At 39.7% G+C, this 23,723-nt stretch overlaps 1 protein-coding gene across 2 annotated transcripts in view; it reads left to right on the forward strand.

Moving 5' to 3' along the window:
• Window positions 1–4,583: 4,583 nt before the first annotated feature.
• Zdhhc8 (zinc finger DHHC-type containing 8) overlaps window positions 4,584–23,723 on the forward strand; it is a 45,486-nt gene continuing 26,346 nt past the window's right edge. For both annotated transcript variants that reach the window (XR_011899951.1, XM_019053728.2), the window contains exons 1-8: window positions 4,584–4,983; window positions 10,472–10,590; window positions 11,062–11,219; window positions 13,038–13,210; window positions 14,843–15,037; window positions 16,310–16,457; window positions 17,641–17,807; window positions 19,802–19,939. Coding sequence is in view for 1 of the 2 variants with exons in the window: in XM_019053728.2 (XP_018909273.1) it covers window positions 4,895–4,983; window positions 10,472–10,590; window positions 11,062–11,219; window positions 13,038–13,210; window positions 14,843–15,037; window positions 16,310–16,457; window positions 17,641–17,807; window positions 19,802–19,939 (1,187 nt within the window). In the remaining variant the exon portion in view is untranslated. The remainder of the gene's footprint in view (window positions 4,984–10,471; window positions 10,591–11,061; window positions 11,220–13,037; window positions 13,211–14,842; window positions 15,038–16,309; window positions 16,458–17,640; window positions 17,808–19,801; window positions 19,940–23,723) is intronic.

Below are 23,723 nucleotides of genomic sequence, written 5' to 3' on the forward strand. Positions count from 1 at the left end.
TCTCTCGCACTCATTGCTCAGATGCGGCATGTCAAAGGAGCACAATCGTCTTTGACCAGCCGCTGTTTTATCGTCTATCTCTCTCCCACGCATTGATCAGAAGCGGCAACCCGCGGCTCGTCAAAGAGACACACACACACTCGCAAAAATACAGGCTGGGCCTCGTAATTTGGTCCGCGTAGGTAGTGGCGAGCTCGAATCCGGGTGCCCCGAAAAAGAACCGGAGTGTTTTCCGACCATGAGCCCTGGAAAGAATGGCCGTAAACGGAGACTAAGGCTCAACCTGGATTGGTCCATACGCTGTTTTGTCCTTTCTCTCTCTCGCACTCATTGCTCCGATGCGGCACGTCAAAGGAGCACACTCGTCTCTGACCAGCCGCCGTTTTATCGTCTATCTCATTCCCACGCATTGATCAGAAAAGGCAACCCGCGGCTCGTCAAAGGGACACACACACACTCGCAGAAATACAGGCTGGGCCTCGGAATTTGGTCCGCGGTGGTAGTGGCGAGCCCGAATCCGGGTGCCCCGAAAAAGAACCGGAGTGCTTTCCGACCATGAGCCCTGGAAAGAATGGCCGTAAACGGAGACTAAGGCTCAACCTGGATTGGTCCATACGCTGTTTTGTCCTTTCTCTCTCTCGCACTCATTGCTCAGATGCGGCATGTCAAAGGAGCACAATCGTCTTTGACCAGCCGCCGTTTTATCGTCTATCTCTCTCCCACGCATTGATCAGATGCGGCAACCCGCGGCTCGTCAAAGGGACACACACACCTCGCAAAAATACAGGCTGGGCCTCGTAATTTGGTCCGCGGTAGGTAGTGGCGAGCCCGAATCCGGGTGCCCCGAAAAAGCACCGGAGTGCTTTCCGACCATGAGCCCTGGAAAGAATGGCCGTAAACGGAGACTAAGGCTCAACTTGGATTGGTCCATACGCTGTTTTGTCCTTTCTCTCTCTCGCACTCATTGCTCAGATGCGGCATGTCAAAGGAGCACAATCGTCTTTGACCAGCCGCCGTTTTATCGTCTATCTCTCTCCCACGCATTGATCAGATGCGGCAACCCGCGGCTCTACAAAGGGACACACACACCTTCGCAAAAATACAGGCTGGGCCTCGTAATTTGGTCCGCGTAGGTAGTGGCGAGCCCGAATCCGGGTGCCCTGTAAAAGCACCGGAGTGCTTTCCGACCATGAGCCCTGGAAAGAATGGCCGTAAACGGAGACTAAGGCTCAACTTGGATTGGTGCAAACGCTGTTTTGTCCTTTCTCTCTCTCGCACTCATTGCTCAGATGCGGCACGTCAAAGGAGCACACTCGTCTTTGACCAGCCGCCGTTTTATCGTCTATCTCTCTCCCACGCATTGATCAGAAGCGGCAACCCGCGGCTCGTCAAAGGGACACACACACACTCGCAAAAATACAGGCTGGGCCTCGTAATTTGGTCCGCGGTGGTAGTGGCGAGCCCAAATCCGGGTGCCCCGAAAAAGAACCGGAGTGCTTTCCGACCATGAGCCCTGGAAAGAATGGCCGTAAACGGAGACTGAGGATCAACCTGGATTGGTCCATACGCTGTTTTGTCCTTTTTCTCTCTCGCACTCATTGCTGAGATGCGGCACGTCAAAGGAGCACGCTCGTCCTTGACCAGCCGCCGTTTTATCGTCTATCTCTCTCCCACGCATTGATCAGATGCGGCAACCCGCGGCTCGTCAAAGGGACACACACACACTCGCAAAAATACAGGCTGGGCCTGGTAATTTGGTCCGCGATGGTACTGGCGAGCCCGAATCCGGGTGCCCCGAAAAAGCACCGGAGTGCTTTCCGACCATGAGCCCTGGAAAGAAAGGCCGTAAACGGGGACTAATTCTCAACTTGGATTGGTCCATACGCTGTTTTGTCCTTTCTCTCTCTCGCACTCATTGCTCAGATGCGGCACGTCAAAGGAGCATACTCGGCTTTGACAAGCCGCCGTTTTAACGTCTATCTCTCTCGCACTCATTGCTCAGATGTGGCACGTCAAAGGAGCACACTCGTCTTTGACCAGCCGCCGTTTTATCGTCTATCTCTCTCCCACTCATTAATCAGGTGCGGCAACCCGCGGCTCGTCAAAGGGACACACACACACTCGCAATCACGAAAACATTGTTAAATCGCCTTTCACCCTTATCACAGGAGGATGTAATAAGATGTGCATAACCTCAATCTTGCTTGCTGATAACAGCCATTTTTTTTGTTTATTTACGGCCCTAAGAGCATCGTGTCAGCCTATTCGCTTGCGACCAATGAAAATCCGGAACAGAAATGGCCATACTCTGTCTATATAATACTCTAGGGTAGGGTAAATGATTTCATTCCCCAATGTGCAATGTGACACTACCCTTCGGAAAATACACTCATGCCGCGGTAAAAGCGCGGACTACAAAAAGAACCGTCCCCTACTTGCCGGCAACCCCCCACGGAAAAACTCTGCCGCTTGCAGCAGGGTTTCTTTCCCCGTGCTTTTAGATACGAGCACTCCGTCTTTATGTCTTTGGTCAGAGTACAATGTACAATGGAGTCGCAATATTATGTTCTGGACTTCCATAGAGTACATGTGGACTTCTGGCGCAAGGCGCAAGGTTGGAATTTTTTGATGACGTAGGTCGGTACGACACGGCGACTTTTATCAATTTTCTCGGAAATGGTGTACCTAGTTTATGGAAAAAATGCATTTCACATAAAGTGTTTGAAATTATATCAGGAGTTGATTAAAGCAAACAAATCGGACATTATGGTCCGTTTTTTCAAATGGTAACCCCTATCTTGTGATACATCATTAGAAAAAAACGTAAAAAACTAAGAATTTTGGCGCAAACCGCAAATCAATACCTCAATTTTTGACCGAGTTATGATAGGTCAAAGGTCAAATTTGACCTATTCTCAAAAAATCATAACTCCGGTTCAAATTATTGTAGAGAAGAAAATAAAACGGAAAAATGTAGCAAATTGTAAGCACTTTTAAGTGAAAATTACAGAAATTACCTCTAACTAATTTTAAGGGGGGGGGGGGCTTCGGACCCCCAAAATACGTCAGTTCAAAGGTCATACAATTTTCCCGCGAAATGAGCGAATTTTCCCTAACATTGCCTCAACATCATCACGGCAAGTACACATCACAAGATAAGGGTTACCATATGAAAAAAAAAAAGTTGGCGGCCCCCCGCCTGTATAAATAGAAGGCCTCGTCCACACAGAGATAGGTTTACGGAACTTCCTTTCGCGCGAAGTTTTGTGAATTTTTGATAGTAGTGTTGACAGGGCTTTCGCAAAAAAGGTGTCCAACACGAGTAAACACGTCTTATGTACCTCTCCCCTGTTCGTTTTTATTGATGTTTCAAAACGAATGAGAAGGGGGCGGCAAAATACAGGGGGCCCATAGGCGGCAAGTAGGTAAATCCGGCCCTGATGTAAATTCATTCCATCTTGATGCAATAAAAAATTCTACTTCGTTCCTACGTCTTATATTCCTCGTGTGTGGTGCCCGCAATCTACCCGCAATCACATCGTAAACGTCAAATACACCTTAATTCGGCCAATTTCTCCCGTGTGAAATTTTTTTGGCATCCAACATATTTGTTACCATGAACCTCCAATTTCTGCTTTTTTGTCGTACAGAACGTAATTTAACATGTTAATATCTTCAAAACGGGACGAGTTCAAATAAAATTTGTTGTTGAGTATACGAAATATATATTCTTAACTTACAAGTTACAGTCAAGCATTGGTAGAAAAACATATTGAAACATAAAAAGCCAATAGTTACGAGTTTTCAGGGCCAAAATAAATGGGAACTTCACAACCTTTCCCGCTCCCTTTTAAATTTCAAAAAGGTCTCAGTTTTTCTGCGATAACATTCAACCAATTAGAAGGGCGGCTTCATTTTTAGCTGTGACGTAGAACCAAAGACATAAAGACGGAGCGCTCGTATCTAAAAGCACGGGGAAAAAGTGAAGCTAGGTTCGGCGCTGCGCGCTTGTGTGAGTGTGTAAATGAGCGCGGGAATCCATGGCGGCAAACGGAAATTTGATTTGAACTTGTCCTCTTAATTTTTCCATATTTCTTCTTCGAAACGTATTTTAAATGCCTAAAACGAATATATTATGAAAGTTGGGACTGCGTCCTATTGTATTACACCTACTCTTGCTTGTTAATAGGCAGTCATCTCAGATAAAGTTAGTTTTTCTTCTGCTCATGGTGGTTCTGCAGGTTCAAACAGGTCGTTACAGTTCTAGATGACCGTTACTCCCAAATGAAATTAATCGGTCGACGACGGACCAAAGCTAACCTAAAGTTAAAGAAATATGAGTGGGTAAGTGAATTTGGGCAAAAATCAACCTAGAATACTTTGTTTCCGCAATTATTTTATTCAGTTCCCGCCCTACATTTGAATTCAAACTTGTCCCGATTTCGCCGCCAATCCTCTAGCCAATAGTAGAGGTGGTTGAAAAGAAGCTTCATCTCTATACTAGAGTCCTCTATACTCTCCGTCTCCCTCTCCCCTCCCCTCACCATGACCCTCTCTACCCCCCCCCCCCCCCCCTCACAGCCAATTTGTGTTGTGTTGAGAAGCAAAAGCGAATGGAGCCGTGCGTTTATCAGTTCAGTCGAAATGAGGTGTTTTTTTAGCCCGGACAAACCGCTTCTTGTCAAGTTCCAATTCGTTACCATCTAGTTTTTTTGCAGCATTAGCCCTTAGCTATTTCTAATCTCATGTAGTTATGTTTAGGTTTTGCAATCCCTGTGAATATGCATGACTTTCCTTAAAGGAGTGCGGCCAGCGGCCATGATAATATCCGACTCCGTGCTATTCCATTGACATAGCCGTCTTTACAATACTTTCTTACCAATCCTCCTGCAGAATGCCCAAATGTAATTTTAAAAAGTTCTTACCCGCTACATTTGCCTGGACTGTGCTCGTTGGCACTACTGGAGTCTTTTTCTACTACCCGTAAGTCTCTTGTCCTATAATTCAGAAGTCAATTTAGGTTAAGCCATCCAAGCAATGTAAGCAAAGCTTCTACCTGTTCTATTTCTTAAGACGTGTAGAAACTACATTGAATCAGAGCTTCCGACTGTTTTGATCAGAAATTTTTGTAATCTACAACCATTGAACCCTGCAAACTGTACGCTGACAGCCGCTGCAATTCTTTGAAGCCTGCCATCCGTCTAGTCCAATATTGATAAGAACTTAAAAGATTGCAGAATGCATCTGTGGCTCTTACTCCACTAGCCAGGTAGAAGTCAATTCAGGACAAAAGTATTTTCTGAAGATCCTACTGAAATGTGCCGATTGAAACACAAGTAAAGATCCATGTATTTGTTATGTCAGATATGTTTCGGAAGTTAGGCAGCAGAGACTATTCATAGAACAGATTCAAACTATGGAATGATCTTTATTGTTTCAGGGTTTTTTTTTTATCTAGACATTAACAGATCACGATGAACTGGGTTTCTTATTTTATCCTTGTCCACTACTGTGGTCTAGCCCGTTCCTGTGGAAAGCTCACATAGTTCTTCCAAAATGGGTTACTTGCATTCCTAAGGCCTTGTCTCCATGAGCCGTTTCACGAGATTTGTCCGAGGGAAAAATCCCACTTACGAAGTTGGGAAAAATATTGAGTTAATCAATATTTTTCCCAGTACCAAGTATGGTACTTGTACCCCTAGGACCTACTGAGAGAAGAAGAAGAAGTGAATACGAATTGTGTGATAATTTATTCATTACTACATTGTTAATGTTTGTTTAGTGAAAATAATGTGTCTAATTGTCAATTGAGTGCATTTATTATTATAATCCCGGTTAAATACTCTACTTTAACTACTTTATCTTCCCGCGCAAACTAGTCGCAGGACTGTATGAGCCCCATCCCGTGGAGACGGTAACTGGGAAAAATCCCAGAAGTTTCATTCCTGCGATTTGAACTTGGGACAAATCCCATGAAAACGTCCCGTGGAGACAAGGCCTACCCTCAGGCAGAACCACTCAAATGGCAGATTCTAGGTGGCTCCGCCCCCTGGCCGCTATGTGGCCCAGCCCCCAGGGTGCGGTGCTTCCAAAGGCCTGCTCAGCGGGCCTTTGTAATCGTCAGAATCACCCGGACAAAACACCTTGAAAATGCCTAAAGTAGATTAAGAAAAAAAAAAGATGCTTCATCAACAACTAACAGCAAATCAAAAACAGACTTTGAATTCCCCTTCCTGACTCCACCCCATCGACCGTCTGAATCCCCTTCCTCACCGTGTCCATCAAGCGTCTTAAAAATGATTTTATTAGAATAGAGAGGATACCCGGATCTACAGCGCTCCATGGATTTATGAAAAGCTCTTTTGTTTCACTTGTATTTTGCATGAAGCAGTGATTTTGTGCGCAGAAAATTTAAGACACGGTCAGGGCCGCATTCTCTCTAGGCGGGTCAGGTTTAATTTAGAAATGAATTGACTAAGGCAGTGGGCCGCTGCAGAAGTGGGATCAATGTTCCTGCGAAAAATAGTTTTCTGAACCCGGCATACACCGTGGTGCATCGCTTGAGTGACTATAGACAAGTGGTCTGCACACACGCTCTTAATCGAAGACTTACCTATTGCCTGTACAGAGAATTCCTTGTTTTCCTCATTTTTATCTTTTCCTTTTCTTCTCCTCTCATTGTGCCACTATTGGCAACGACAGGTGGCTGTGACGGCAAGGTTTCCCTAAATTTTCATATCTGTTGCTCATTCATCATGGTATCAGTAATGTCAGAAGGTGTACGCGGCAATGTAGACGGATTATGAATGAGAGATGAGTCGATCGAAAATAAAGGAGGGTGGTCCTTGAATGAATGGACTCCGTATTTGTGCATTTCTTTTCCGCTTCAACACAAACCGTACATAATTGACGTAAGCCGTAATTGTTAGGTTTTGTCAAGGTAGAAGAAAGGGGGGTTTGTATTACAGGCACAGGCTTAGTAGCAATTTTAGGGGGGCTTGGCCTAGGCCCCTCTCTTAGCTTCACCTTGGCTAAGGGCTTCCCTCTAAAAATTTGGAAGTATTTACCCCACTTTAGGCATTTTCAGACCACTCTAACACCAAATTGTCACTATTTTGGTGGATTTTGTCTATTTGTCACCTAAAATTAGCGGATTGTTCCAAGAGAGAATACAACTGGAGTAACTAGATTGCATTGCAACGTTGCAAAGGAGGAGTTGCGATTTCGGCCGAACTCGCCCCTCCGCGGAATCTGTAAATTTTTTTTATACTTAGCAGTTGATGATGCATATTTTACTGAAATAGTCCGGTATTGCCGAAACTCACATTTTTGGCTCCAAAACAGGGACCTAAACATGGCTCTGGAGCCCAAACTAGCTGAAAATTCGCGTTTTTTGCGGTTTTACCTCAGATTTTGACCTGAGCCCATAAGTGATGGGTAGGGTGTCCCAAATTTGAACCTCCCAAAAATTTTTTTTGAGTGATTCAAATTTGCGACAACCTAGTGATGGGTCATGAGCTTCGAATATGTAGTGAGGGACGCCTAGAAACGTAAAATACGAGAATATGATCACCTGTCGTTTTTGGGCAAAATCGAACTTTCCTAAATTTTTAGCCCAAAATAGCTAAAAATCCATGTTTTCCGCTGTTCTACCGCAGATTTCGACCTGAGCCCGAAGACGACGGTTGACCATTTTCTCGCATGCTACTTCTCCAAGTGTCCCTCAGAACATATTCGAAGCTTATGACCCGTCATCTTTGGGCTCAGGTCGAAATTTGAGGTAGAACCGCAGAAAACATGGATTGTCAGTTATTTTGTGCTATTAAGTTAGAAGAGATCGATTTTGAACTTGGGCCTGGGCCCAAAGTCGATCATCTTCTCGTATTTTATGCCTCTAGGTGACCCTCATTACATATTCAAAGCCCATGACCTGTCACTTGTGGGCTCAGGTCATAATCTGAGGTAGAACCGCGATAAACGTGAATTTTCAGCTATTTTGGGCTCCAGAGCCATGTTCAGGTTCCTGTCTCAAAGCCAAAAAATGTGAGTATCGGCAATACCCGACTATTTCTGTAAAATATACATCGTCAACTGCCAGATATGAAAAACAAATTTCCGATCCGGGCCCAAATTGCAACTCCTCCTTTTTAATGAACAATTTAGTTACTTATTTACCCTTGAATAGATACAAATTTTATTTTGATAGGTATTTTTTAAATTTTTCTTGTGTTTTGTTAGAAATTCCCAGTAACTTTCTAAGTGAAACATTCGCAAACGTTATTGAATGGAGAAATAAGTTTTCTGTTAAAACTATGAATTGTTGCAATGCAAGTAAGTTCTGTTCGCTCTCATCTTCTTGGTAGTTCTATATTATAAAGATAGCTATCGTATCAGAGAAATGTATTGTGATGCAAAACAACCAATTCAAAGAATTGCAAGGCTTCGAACACCTAATTGGCAATACTGAGGAGAGTCAAAGTTCTGATAGACAAGAAAGGCTGACTTTAGGCTTTTGAAAAATTTTTGAAATGAACATTATTAAAGGAACTCTATATCCTTACATTGATTTTTATCGGTCGATAAGTGTCGTGTGATGAAATATATCTGATCGTTGTATTCTCTCAGCATTTAGATATCCACAAAGAGTTATTTTATTTTTATTTTTAATTATTTATTTTTTTTAAAGTTAGTTTTAGTGTCTTCTTTTGCCAACAAGACCCAAGAGACCGGAATTGAAGAGAGAATATGAGGATATGTGAATGAGGAAAAATGAAAATCCATTCTCCTCCAAAATGATCAGATCTGAGGTCGGCAAATCTGTACACCCTGGCCAGGATTTGAACTCAGGACCTCTGGGACAGGCGTCACTTGCACTAACCCTTAGACCAACCGAGTTCGATATCTTAGAATTTTACAGCTACAAACTAGCAGTAGCCCTAATCAGCAGGACCATGAACGTTGGTATCATCCTCTCCTCTGTCTCTGCGCGATGGAATTAATAGACCGACACGATGATGATAGTTGACTCACCTAAACAAATCTAGCCCACTGTCCCATAATCGGTGAAGAGACCAACTAATTTTATCAAATTAGATGTGTGCTCCTGATCTCCGGGTAATCGCAAGTCGACGCATCCTGAAATGAGGAGAGTATAAGGAAAACACGAGCGCTGAAGATAGGTGCGATACCATGGAGGGGAAAGGCTTTCTTTAAGAGGAGTTCATTCCTTAACTATCTTCTGTGGTCATCCAAGTGATGTATAGCGGGTTACGGAAAACTCTTTTTCGCAGGAACAATGATCCTCCTTGTACAAGGTATGACCTCAAGTCAATACCAACTTCTTTGACGCAGCCTTTTTTTTTAACTTAAAACTTTATGAAAGCGGGACAAGTTGCACATTTATGGATATGATGAGGCCAGGCATACCACCATGCAATCAAACTTTTTCCCTCAAGGCAAATAAGTAAAGTCAGGAAGGAAAAATGCCATATCCTAGTAAATGGTCAGTGTTTTGAAAAATGTTAAAGTATTATTATGGTTAATCTGCAAGGAAATTTCCTATACTAGATACGAGTCATTGTATGTTGAGACAAATTTCAATCTCTGATTACCCCTGAATCAGCACTACTCAACAGGTTAATGCATGCAGTCAGATGGCACCACTGATGAGTTGTAACATAAACAATACTCGACTTTTGTCTCAACATTTGATAACTCCGCTTTTATTCAGTTCCTCTACTAGGCCAGTCTTATTTCCTAATAGTTTTTTGAACAATATTCAGTGGAGTCATCGGTCCTTACTCTTTCAAAAGTATTACAAAACTTCTTAAAATTTGAAATTATTTTTTCAGTGATAATGCTACATGGTGCTGCCAAGAATGGTAATCATAAAAAAAAAAGTCTGTGAGAATTCATGTGTATCAATGGCATCTCAGATATCCAGGGTACGACCATCCTCGCTAGAATAGAAGCCCAGAGAGTATATCATGCTACCTTCAGGAATTTTAAGATCAAACGAGAGCCGACTAAAATGTGGAAACAGATTTTTGAGTCAATCATAAATGTTCCCACTGTGTTACAAAATTTGAAGAGCCCTCACAGCTAGCAAGTTTAATTTTGAAAAGCCTCAAAAATGTATTGACTTGGTCATTGCGGAGCCCAGAATACTGGAAAGCATACATGACTATTTTTATGCACTACGCTTAGCCAGCATCCTTAGTTCTCAGACTCCCAAGTCTAATTTTCTGTCGCATGTATGTAGGGCGACTATTACAGAATAAGTATTTGTTGATATTTTTATTTTTCTTTCATTCGTTGTTTCTTGCTTTGTATTGCCTTTGTGTTTCTTTGAGTTTAGCTTTTGCCTAAATTTCTCTTCAAATAAAAGGAGCTCATGAGTATATGAGTCCAACTAATTTTAAAGCAAACGATTCATTGAAATTTTTCCGAATATTTTTCTTTATCTCACCAGATGCCGCTTTTACCTCACTTCATATCCATGGGTTATAGTTATTCAAGGAGTTATCACATTTTTTGTACTGGCAAATTTCACACTAGCAACATTTATGGACCCTGGTGCTATACCGAAAGGTAATTTTTATCTAATTAGTCAAGTAATTCTTTTTTCCAGAGAAAATATGAAACCTACCTCATCTACTACATTCTTCTCAGTCGTAGCAAAGCTCGAAGCTCAGTAAAACTCAAACTATCAAGCCTCTAGAGGGCTTCATTACCCCAAAGAATCTGTTGTGCAAGTCAGAAACTTTATTTTAGCAAACAAAATCTGACCTCAATCACGAATACTTATAAAAGAATGCAATACTTAAAATATCTGCCAACTACCTATTTTGGAACAAAGACAATTTTATTCTCATTTTATTTCGTAAAATACCTCAACCACTCCCTCAGGATATCAGATGACAATTTTTTACTCGAAAGTTTATGCTTGGAGCTGAAAAAACGGATGCAAATTACTTCTCTGTGATGTTTTGACTGATATGCTTTTAAATACAGTTCAGAATACAGTTATTTGATGTATTTTCAAATTTTCTGCCTTTACAGCATTACCTGATGAAGAGAGAGAAGATGATTTCCGCTCTCCGTTGTACAAAAATACTGAAGTTAATGGAATTACAGTACGAATGAAGTGGTGTGTCACCTGTAAATTTTATCGTCCTCCTCGTAGCTCGCACTGTAGTGTTTGTAATCATTGTATCGAGGTCAGTAAAATCTTCTCTTGTCTTGATTGTATCGTTCTTTTTTTTTTGCTTTTTTAATCCAAGTATTTCAAGTGTCTTCTAAGTCATTCTGCACCATGGATTTGTTCTTGCCAGCAAGCCGATCATTGAAATTTTATTTCAGCAAGACAGAACCTCGAAGTGGGGTATATTCTATGGCACAAATAAGGCTCTGTCTTATCTTGTTGCACTGATTTAGTTATAAAAATCAGCCTGCAAGCCAAGAAAGTGAGCTAAAAACTATCGATTTTTAAAAGTTGAAGATGGCTTTAGCCTCGTTTATCGTCGTGATATTAGCGTTACCTTGTCTCCACAACATGTTCTTCAAAATTAGTTCCATATTAGATCCAAAGGCGGCGTCCATATGTCCTGGTGACATACTGTAAACATAATACAGATCAGATCTGTTTCTGGGACTGTTTTTACCTGTAGTGAACAGGAAAAAATGGTCGTTTCAACCAGCTTGACAAGGAGCAAAGCAGAGTCCAAGCATTTCGACGGTGTAAGTCAGCAATCACATAACTTGGTTTGCGACATCGCAGACTTCCTGTTATACTTTATTTTTTAAACTAAAAACTACTCAACGGCAATTCTTTAAAATTGCCGTGATTTTTCTTCTCTGTGCGAAGAAAATTCTGTGAAAACTTCAAGGAATGATGTCAATTTGTTCTCCTTTGAAGAAATAACATAGAGGCGGAGATTTTCAGACACCGCAAACAAGATCTGTGATTGCGGACTCAATTACGCTGTCGATTTCTGTTTTTTTTTTCTCTCTCTCTTTTTTTTTAAAGGAAGGAGCACTAGAGTGGATAAAAATGAACATTTGTTTAAGAAATTCATACTGATCCAGAACAAAAAATGTATGCCTCAGTATCAAAATAAAGTTTGCTGAGGAGGCTTCGTTTGTAAAAAACCTTGGTAAGCTTACTAAGCCTAGCCAGTCAGTGATATTTTTGCCAATTTTGCTGTCGTTTTTAAGCAGGACGAAAATCGGTCCGTGCACTCATTTGAAAATCAGTTTTTGTTGAAAAATTTTGTACTCCCAGGAGGCTTCCCAAAGAATCCTCCTAATGAGGATCATTTTTTCCTCTTCTTTTTACTAACTGTTCACAAAGTAAGCAAACCCATCAGAGTCATTGGAGATGCCCAACGTCATTTTAAAAGCCTGATAAAATCTTAATGAGTATTTTATCTTGGGAGGATGGAATTTTTTGTGTCCCTCAACAGTCCTTTATTTAGACTGAAACGCATGATTCAGTTGTGATCATAGAGATTTAACAAGTATTTTTTTGTATGACTGTGGTAATTATGTTGAACACTGGAAAAAAATAACTCTGAAGCAAGTATACGTCAGATTAAGAATGGCTACAAGGATATGATTTTTTTTATTTAGAGAAAATTAGATAGAGATTGAGCTGAGCATATTTTTGGTTGATTCCATTCCACTTTGTCTTGAATCTGGTAAACTCTCTTTTAGGTTATTCTTAATCCACCATCTCTTTGATTTAGAGAGAGATTTTTTTGAGTGTAATACAAGTGTGAGCAAGAGCATGAGATTTTTCATTCTATGGGGAGGTGCCAAATATGATTTTGTTCCTTTTCCATTTTTCCACTAGTGGGTATCAAATTTTACATCAGTCATATTTCACAACAAAAACAGGCATTATTGACCAGCTGCAATCTTATCTATCAATATGTTACAGTTCCACTGTTTTCATCAAGACTCTTCCTCTTATCAACAATACTTTTCTTATCCTGCTTGTACACTTTTTTGTCAAATTTTTCTTGTAATTTTTCCAGACGTTCGATCATCACTGTCCGTGGGTCAATAACTGTATTGGACGAAGGAATTATCGATATTTTTTCTTCTTTTTGGTCTTGCTTTGTGTTCACATGGCCAGCATTTTTGCTCTGTGTTTAATTTATGTCCTTGTCAAGAAAGAAAACCTGAGTGAAGTGGAAACAGTTGTTTCGTATCCTTTTTTAACTTGCTCTCAACTTCAATTTATCTTTAGATCTTGCATAGATTTTTGAGCTGATATTTTTCATTATATTGTAGAGGGTGGCTATCCTAGCAAAACGGCTCAGAGAGCCAACCTCTATACTAATAATCGGGGGACGTGAGATGAAATGAAGGAGAATGAAATGGTGATGAACAAACTATAATGGATGACTAAAAATGAATATGAACAGATATGACAGTGGTTTAAAAGGAACCTCTCTCTACAAGGGTGGATACAAGGGAATGATATGTGCTCTCGGTGTAACACACCTATGCTCGGGTAAATACGCGGCAGCAATCATGATACACTACAGACTAACATGGAAATATACAAGGGGCGGAAACACGGCGACGCTCATGAGTCCTGACTAGACTAAACACGAAATGACCTAAAGACCTCGAACTTACATGGTGGGTGAAAAGAATGAATTGATCAGAAGACGGCGAGCTTGGCCGTGCAACGCGTTTTATAGCCGCGGCTCGGCAAGCTTCGGCAACTTTCGGGCGTCTCCCCGCTTTGGCCGTGGCCACGGACCGAAGTGGAGGGAACAGCCCCGCGGGTCTTGCCGCAGTACTCTGGCTGACGTCACCGATTCTGCTAGGGGAGCGGCGAGCGTACCCCACGTTTGCAGTCCCGAACACGGAGTGTACACGCTTGACAGCAGTGTCGAGTGTGGATACTACAGTATGAAGATACACATCAAAAGGGAAATGGTCTACCAAAAAACTAATTAATTACTTTGCTTATTAACTGAAGAGCCCAAGTGCCAAAACCTCATGAGCTTTGGAAGGGGTGTTAGATGAAAGTAATTAAGGTTCCTGAGGCTTTGATGCCAAAATCCTTTTGTAAATAAACAGTTCACTGTTTACAAAAGGGCTTACCATAAAAAGCGCAAGTCCTGCGCTTTGCACGGTTTTGCTCATATAGATTTTAGTTTTGGGTTAGGCGGGCATCAGTATTTATAATCAATAATCATATTAATATCCACACAGCGGAGATCATGATGCTCTTCCAATAAAAAAGTTTCTCTTAATGAGCAACTGCCTTTCAATTAAACGTCTACCTTCAATGTTGAACAAGACTCTACCTGCACTTTATCCTAAAAGCGCATCACTGTGGTTGAGAATGGCCCCAAAATATTTAACAAATTTACCTCTGCTTAATCAAAACTTAGAGTTGTCAAAATATCTTTTAATTTGGATAATCACTATAATATTACTCTTAAGGTAGGAAGCAATGAATTTGAGGAATATCAGGACAATATAGCCTGAAATTATGAATGTTAATAGCCAGGCAATGTTAACAAATTATTAGGACAATATTGCCACAATTAGTGCTGTACATCAATGACTAATGCTGTGCTGTGTCTTTGTACGGTAGTACTTCAGCTTCTCATATCAGGAATTTAATTAGTCACAGAAGATGTACTGAAGTTTCATAAAATGCATTTGACCAAGAGTCCCGGTGAAATGTTCGTTTTTGACATTATTTGTTCCCTTGAGAATGTTATTTTTTTTTAAGTTACGTATGAAGCTTCCTGGTTTTATTGATTGGCCTCAAAGTCAATTCCACAGACTATTTCCTTAACAACTTTTCTTTTAGAATGGTCATCATGATCCTCATAGCTCTACTTTTTATACCCATCTATGGTCTTACTGGATTTCATATGGTACTTGTCGCACGAGGACGTACCACCAACGAGCAGGTGACGGGCAAGTTCAAGGGTGGCTACAATCCTTTCTCAAATGGTTGCATCCACAACTGTTTCTTCAGCCTCTGCAGTCCTCAATTTCCTAGGTAATCCTAATCAATTGTTTTTGTCCTTTCTTTTCTCTTTTGTAATTTTCTTTGTTCTGTTTTTAATTCTGTTCAAAACGCTTGTAGTTTTTTTTACTTTATTTCTTGCAGTCTAATAGGAAGGATTTTAAATGTAAGAACTACTTAGGAATGAAAAACTTAAAAGATGTACAAGAAATCTGAAAAATTTATTTTTTGAAGTTGCAAATTTGGCACCACCAATGTCTTTGTTGTTTTAATGATTCAGGACCAAAGTTTCAATTTCTCTGAGTTTAGCAAAAAAAGTTAATTCCAAGTCCAGAACTAGTATTTACGCTCAAAGATTCTATTCGTGTTTTTTATTTGAGTTCAAAACCTATGATCGAGCAGTACTAAATCTGAGTGTTTTGGTTTTCTTGATTGATTATTTTTGACTCCTTTTTGCTGGTTGAATGTGGTTCGGCGCAAGCGTCATCTAGACAGAGTGTTGGCGATTTTGTCGACGTGCGCTAAATTTCACTTTAAAACTGATATTTTCATTACAAAGAGAAAAAACTCATCAGAGCACAAATTTTATCTCCAGAGAGCTCTGCTATTTGGTGCAACATTACAGGTGGTGCCTGATTAGTTTTAACTAGTGTTGCTTCAAACAGCACAACTCTCTTGAGATAAAATTTGTGCTGTGATGAGCTTTTTCTCTGTATAATGGCAAAATTACTAATACTCATTTCTTACAACACGTACATCAAACCGCAAGCAGTTCGTAGTAATGGTTTTTAGGCAAGCAGGAATTTTGAACTCACTGAACGCAAATTATATAATGCAAAAAATCCTAATTTCTCACTTTTGTATTAATTTTGGAATTTTTTGAGGCGTTAAAGAAAATTGCGTAAAAATCTGATGAGAAAACATATGCTGTTTACTTAGTCTCTCCAGTTCCACCATCAAATTAATCGCCTTCATTCAGATTCATCTGCTACTTTAGACTTCGTCAGCAGAGACTACATGCTTCTGCTGCTAGAATTGTTAACGTGACTCAATTTTTATAAATTCCAGTGTTTAGGTTTAAGCTCAAAAGTATCTTAACCTTAATTCTATCAATTTGAAGGAGGACAGTTTGTTTTGAACTTTTCAGCTGGAGCCCCAAAAGAAAAATTATGATGTTTTTGTTTTCTAGAATCTCATTTGGTCATTTCCAAGTGAAATGATCTCAGTAGTCCGGGATTGAATTTATATCCGTTTTTAATAAATGTCTCCCTTAAATCTGTTACAAGAATCTATTCCTTTTTATAGTTTACTCAATTTAAAGACTGCCAAACACAAAAGACGGCAAGATGCAGGTGATCAGATCTCCACAATTGCAAATGAAACGCAAACAGTCAAAACTTACATGGACAATAGCAATGGAGTTCGAAGTTCAAATTCCAACGCTTATAATAAGGTATTTCTCAGCATTTTTATCACTGGTTCCCTCCACACACTGATTAGATTAGACTTCTAATTTTGTCTAGTACTGAGGGGTGTTCAAAAAAATCCCTGTCGGTAAGCTAATGATACTGCTTGTTTTGAAATAACTGATACTTTCCAATTTGGCCGCTCTTGTCGAAAACACACAGCTTTATTGGAACTGCATTAGCTATGAGTCGGAGAATTGTTGCCTCATATGTCTGTCTGTTCGGTTTCTTGGCCTGCAAAACGGATATATTTGACAAATTCTTATTTTCGCTAGCTCCAAAAATTCTGATAACTATGAAAACCATGCTCATCAAGTTCACCGTTGTATGCATATAAATGTGAAACCAAAATATTCGGTTTGCTCAATTACCTGAGATTCTACTGTAATTGCATCAAACTTAGCATAGTTAAGGATGAAAGTGAATGGTGTTCATCGAAAAAAACTCAATTTTCCCACAAGGTGAGTCGCAAGTGGTTAAACTTATTTTTTTTTCAATGGAGGATGTGAAGTTTAATATTGTTAAGCGGTTTTGTGCCTTAAATTCAGCAAATTTAAACATTTTACTCAGATGTTACCAACTGGGCACAAATTTTTGTGGTAAATATTTGATACATATTTCCTCGATGCGACTGCCTTTGCCCCACCCCTTCAAACACGAAACAAAAGTTGAGTGAGGCACTCTTCTGCTGGGGCCATGCCAGTCGCGAGCCGTAGCATATATACGGCCCTGAGGACTCCTGGCCTTACAGGAGCGTTCTGAACCAGGAAATGCACCGTGACTAAAACGACTCATGGGTCCTCGCCAAGCCCTTCAGTGCCAGTTGATACAATTGGCGTTGCAGACAGTGCGTTTATTTCTGTTTCCCAAAATTATGTTTTTAAATTATAAACTATCAATTGACACAATTTCTGTTTAGTTTGATATTTTTCGGTGTTTCTTGTGTCTGAATGTCTGCAAAACATTCATCCAAGCTGTGGCACTGACATCTCAATTTGAAAATGTGGCAATGTGAATCCTTTTACCCGAGAACATCACATTTACCGAAACTTTACTCTCTTGCTTTGTCACAAATTGTCAGGTGTTTCTTTTTTTGTTTGTAGTGTTGCACAAATCATGCAGGTTTGCAAGTATCTAAAATCACGTTTTTTGGTTTTGTTTTTACTCTAGATGTCTCCGGGGAGGGAGTGCTCGGATACTGATATGGAGTTGACGGCTTCACAGTCACTGGATTGCGAGCCAACTCCACCACTTCATAGGCATGGCTCAAAGAATAACTTCTACCTGCCTCCTGTAGATAGTAGCATACAGCGGTCGAATATCCTCTCCAGATCGAGGTTAGTTTCTTCCTTTTTAGAAGGAAGAACTTTGATTCATGGTGTCCATGACCTTTACAAGCCAGAAAAAAATGAAACATGTCTGAGAAAACCGAGGAATTATTCGAGAAGTCAATAATAGAAACCGAGAATTTGATACCACTTGGTTCTTAAACCTGAAGATCATTGTAGATTTGGCACTGAAGAGTTGGCCGAAAGATTAAATAAGGAAGGAAGGGGTACAATTTTTCTTTCTTTCTTTTTGCTTACAGATATCAACAATTTTTCTCCTAAAGCAGGATATTTCATAGATGGAAACGACCTGGCTGCTTTACATTGCCGTCCATTTTTAAAACTAGCAGAAACTTTTGATTTTCTATCTGCAGACAAAAAAATTTCTCAACATACTGACAAGTTTTACTTTGTAGGACATACTGGCAACATACTGACAAGTTTTACTTTGTAGGACGGTACTCAAAAGATTGGTCATAAGAGAAAGAATAAAAAGTTAATAATAATGATAAACGTATAACTATACATAAAAACAATGGAAAGACACTAAAAATAAAAATAGACCAATAAACCAGTTTCCGCGTAAATTTTAACCTAATCTCTTTTCATAGCACTGGCTTTGCCAAAAGTACAAATTTACCAAGTGCACTACCAAAATGTTCAATCTTGACAACTTTATATATCAAAAAAAGAAGAAAAAAATTACAGGGAATTCCTGGTAATTATTGATCGCTGGTAATGTAGTGATTTTGTTAGGGGTCCGCGAAGCTTCGCATTTTGCGAAGCGAGGCGCGAGGTCGGAAAAAGCGAAGCAAAGCGCGAAGTCGGAAAAAGCGAAGCGAAGCGATAATTGCGCGGTAATTCAAATTTTCGCGCTCTTTCGGAATCGATGCTGAATGCCGATGATTGATGGATGATCCTCCGCGTAGACCGGTTCTTTGCACATGCGCTTGCGGCAGAGACAAGAGACCCTCCACTAGTATCTTGGCCATGGTGGAAGCTTTTACTTTCGGGACTTCAGCATTCTACTGTTGACTTACCTACATGGTTGATGTTCAACAACGTGTTGGCAGTTTCGTTTTGCAAACAAGCCGAACATGGCGGACGTTTGGGAAAGTTGTTTGGCTCATGACGTCATCCGAAGCTCATCATCGACCATGTAGGTAAGTCAACAGCCGAAAATAGGGTGATGACTGTTGCTCCCTAATAATTGTCCATAAGGAATTGTTGAAACCCCGAAAGTAAAAGCTTCCACCTGTCGCTAGGAGACCAGTGGAGGGTCTCTTGTCTCTGGCTTGCGGCCGCTCCGCGTGTAAGCGCCTTTTCTCCTAACCTTAATTCCATCATAATAAAATTTTTTGAAAAGTTTAAATAGATGGTTTTCAAATTTTATTTACCACAATTTTGCAGGTATTGCTATGTTTTACATTAAATTATATTAAAAAAAAAAATTTAAAAGAAAATAAAAAGTAAAAACATTTTTTATTTTTTATCATTCCGTGATCATTAAAACAAAACCGATGACGCATTTAAAAAAAAAAAACTTAGATCTGCTGGCATCTCAATAAAAATTCATTCTTAAAATTTAAGGGAAGAGAAGGAAAATTTAATGAATGCATTCTTCACGTATTTCCCAGTGTTCAATGAAGTTTACCACCGCCGCACGCTGAGTCGCGACTCGCTGGAGTAATCGCAACGAAATTCCGCAGGTTGCATCCAGCGTATTTGAAGGGTTTTTTTTCTCCAGTTGCTTCGCTTCGCTTTGAAAATCGCCGCTTTGCGGACCCCTAGATTTTGTCAAATGTTTCCTTCTTTAAAGATGATTATGATGGGATAAGGTTTAAAGTATTTGCTGCTTGAAAAGAAGTAACGCTGAATTTTGCCTTTTCTATTATCTTGCAAACACAGGGGTTTTTTAATTTGGATAATACTACAATGTCTGCTAGTAAAGTAAACAGGTCCATAAAGGCAGTTGATTGATTTTCCTATTCTCTCAATTTCAGAGTTTTAGAATCTTCACGATGTCACACTCCAGACTTAGACAAAGGAGGCACCTTATCAGGACCGAGCCCCACAATGCAACAGCGAATCAAAGCTATCGGAGTGCCAACACCAATCGCTTTATCTAGTCCGATGAGAAGGTACGTATAGCATATTAAGCTTATCTTTGCAATCGGCCCTTTCGTCATTTTCAGATGCCAGATGGTGAAGGAAATGTTTCTTCTAGGCTTATTCTCACAGCTAAGTGTGTTTTTAATCTTTCATGGAAGTAGTTAGGCCAGAAAAAGAATTAAATGACACGTGTCCATCGTGCATTCATTCAACTTAATCACATTTGAATTTTTACCAGCCTATCTAACCAGTCAAATGTATTTTATCTTGAAAACCCTAAAATTCAAATGCAGGGTGAAGGCTCCCAAACGTTTTTGGTTGCATGATTAGCGTGAGCGTGAGACCGCTGTAACCATGGCAGGGCGTGAATGTACTCTGGTCCGATGACTAGGAGCACTGGAAGAATTTTTCTCTGCCGACATGCCTCAGTCACATTTTCCCAGCATATTGTTCACCAAGACAGCATAAGTTGTTGATTGCAAATTTTTTAAAAAATAAACGGGTTAATTGTACATTGATCAAAGCACTGCTCTCATTGGCTCTCTGAAATCTGCAAAAGCTGTGTCGGAAAAGGTCAAACTCTTCCATCTTTGCAGATAATGGAGCTCATAAACCGTTCATAAAATTTGATTAAACCTCCCAAATTGTTTTTCAATATATTCACCTTTGAGGTACGAACATTATTGTCACGGTGGTGTTGGTTGGAGATTGCTTTGATGAAGGAGCTCAGCTCCTTGGTTGAATGAAATTTCTCCAACACAATGTTTGTCCAAATCTTCGAAAATCATTTTTCAGATAAGTATACCGCAAGAAAATGGCCTAAGTTAAGATTACTGGACTTGGTCCCTTTAAAAAATTCAATTTAACTATCTCTGTAATACTCAGGAACCTGTCGATAAGTTGCCGGTCACAATTCACTATTTTGTTTTTTCAATCTTGGAAAAGATTAAAATCTAATGGAGGATTTGCATGCGGCAGGATTCTTAAAGTGTTATTTGCTACTTATGGGGGCTTTCACAAAAAGAACAGTGGTAGCTTCGAAAAAGGGCGTCAGTGTCTTCTAAGATCGGATAAAACCCGGGAAAAATTCCAGACATCTGATTGGTTCTGCTGAAAATGATGTCAGCTAGTGGCTATTAGAAATTCAATGGGGCCAGTGGCCGTAAGGTTATCATTGTGTCTGCTCAAAGTCAAAACTCGTGTGATGATTCTGTGAACGATTTTTAGTAATCCAGTGGGTTTTTGCAATACTGAATGTTTGAGTAGTGGAGGAAAGGGAAAATCTTAAGCCATTTTGGGGGGCAAATAGACTGGTTGTACAATTTTCGAAGTCTCTTAAGCAATTTTAAGAGCTAGAAAATCCATGTAACTCCATGAAGTCACATGGAACGCTGTAGAGCTCTAGTGGGCTGACAACTAAGTGCTGCTGGGTGGCGTCATGACATATCGAGTAGTACTGTACAAACAGAAATTCAAATCCGATTTTCAAATTTTGATCATCAGATGTTTCCGATCTTAGAATAATTGTAAAGTCTCCATTAGTATTTAGGGGAAAATATCCAACGATGTGCAAGATTTCTAAAATTCTTTTGACTGCTTGATCACCATTTTTGTGCGTCATTTGAGGATAAGATGTTCCCTGCGGTGAATTTTGGCTTTTGGTTCAGTGACAAACTCTGCTTGCAATGGACCTATTTGCCAAATCAGTTAGAGGCTGACTTTTTCCCAACAATCCCTCAATGAGGAGATTTGCGCCCTTTGAAAATGTTTCTGTGGTCGTATTTTAAAAAGCTGACCGTGAATTTGTCACTCAATATTTAAGAGATGTTTTCTAATGGAATGCCTTAAAATTTCTATCAATTCAAACCATTTTTTAAACATTTATAATATTAAAATGTATGGAGACTGGCGAAAAATATTACTACCACTCTTCAAGTACACCTCAAATTTTTAAAGGGATGTATTTGTAACCAGGACCCAACGGCAAGTACACGGTTTCTGATTATGAAAGAGATAAGTTGCTTTTTTTCTGCTAAACTCTGTTCAGCTATAAACACATTTTATCTAATAAATAAAATTAAATTATCGATTTTAAAAAGCTTTGAGCTTACTTCTTTAGCTTGTCGCAAAAGTGAAATTATCTTTCTTTAAAATTTGGTATCTTATTACCAGCTTTAGATGTAGCTTCTCACCAACTTTTTTTCAATTGAATTGCAGTTATTGAATTTCTCAAAAAATTCTAACTGTGACAATTTTTTCTGAAATGCTATTAATACTAACTTTAACATTTCAATACGGAAGTCAATTTTTGTTTAAAAACCCTCCTTTTTTAGCACTTTCGGGTTTTGAGTGAGTATCTTATTGAGCCAAAAAACTGTTTGGTTATATTTGACGTTTAATGTTGATAAGGAAAATTGGTAACTATGTTTACAGTGTGCATTTGGGTGTAACCAATATCTGACGAGATTATATGTCGGGACCCCTCTAGATGTCTTTTAAGTGCTGATTTTAACATCAGGTCTGATAAAATCCATACTCTGAATTCTAGTATGTATCCATTTGACGTCTTGTATAGCAAGCAAGGAGGATGCAATTTTTGCAAAAATGCATGAAAGGCTTTGCGCGTAGTTACATGCTTCTCTTGTCTAAATGGTTTGACTATTTTTAGTCACGACTTGGCATTTTCATCAAATGCAACTCATCTTTAAGTCCTCTTCTTTACTTTAGCCGATTTTACAAATATTTGCCCTCAATAAATTGATGTCATGATTTCATTCTTATCTTTAATTAATTGCATTGCATTATGCTACTAAGTCCTACAATCTATTTCTAACAAGTTTAGGGTTTTAATGAAGTAGTAGTTGAGTCATCCAAAATTCAGCCTAGTTAAGTTGTCCATACTTCCTATCGAATCGTGAACTTGAATGCTTTCTTTTTTGTGCAAGGTTTATATGTAATGTCATAGTGACTGTAACTGAAGTGTGTCATGCCACAGATTTTTCGTCGCAAGGCTGCAGAATTTTCTAGATGCTCAATTCCTTGCGTTTGTAAGAAAATCATGCAATTTTTGTCAAATCGCAGCAATAGGGTAGTTGCACAGCCGGGATTTTAGATCTGAAAACTGCTTTTAGCAGAACTTTTCGCGAAAAAATCGTGTTTTGTATTTGCAAGTTCCAAAATTGAGTCAAAAGCTCCAAAAAAGCTTGGTAAGAAATCGCAAAATTGCGGTAAGAAGTAAACGATTTCATTGGCTGTGACGTGAGTTGGCATACCAGGTCTATTAGATAAGAAACCGGATTTTGGTGATAACCAGCCCATTTTGCGTCTAAATTAGGTTTTCTTAGACTTTCCTGATAGCTGGTAACATACTAAAGAACGCTGGATTCACAAATTTTGTTTATTTTGATCAGTGTCCATTCTGTGTCACCTTGAATACGAGGAAGTAGGTGCGTTCTGCAATTTTCATCATGCGATCACTGATAGAGCAAAGGTTTAACATTAAATTTTGTCTTAAACTCAGTATATCTTGTACTAAAACTTTTAGTATGCTAAGTAAAGTTTACCAAGATCATTGTATGGGTTGTTCTCAGTGTTGTGAGTAGTCTAAATGGTTCAAAACTGGTCAGCAGCCTGACCACAGACTTCTGACTTCCATCGATATTGATAGAACTCGGTTCCATTCCAATGGAATACCCTTCGAGGGCGACCGTAGACCTAGATCTATAAAAACGGCCTTTGGAACTCTGTTCCATCGCTCATGGGTCGATAGAACTGCCCGATTCCATCGAAATTGAGGTTAGGGTTCTTCTTTTT

Source organism: Bemisia tabaci, chromosome 5 (genome assembly GCF_918797505.1).
Source record: "Bemisia tabaci chromosome 5, PGI_BMITA_v3".
NCBI classification, from domain to species: Eukaryota; Metazoa; Arthropoda; class Insecta; order Hemiptera; family Aleyrodidae; genus Bemisia; species Bemisia tabaci.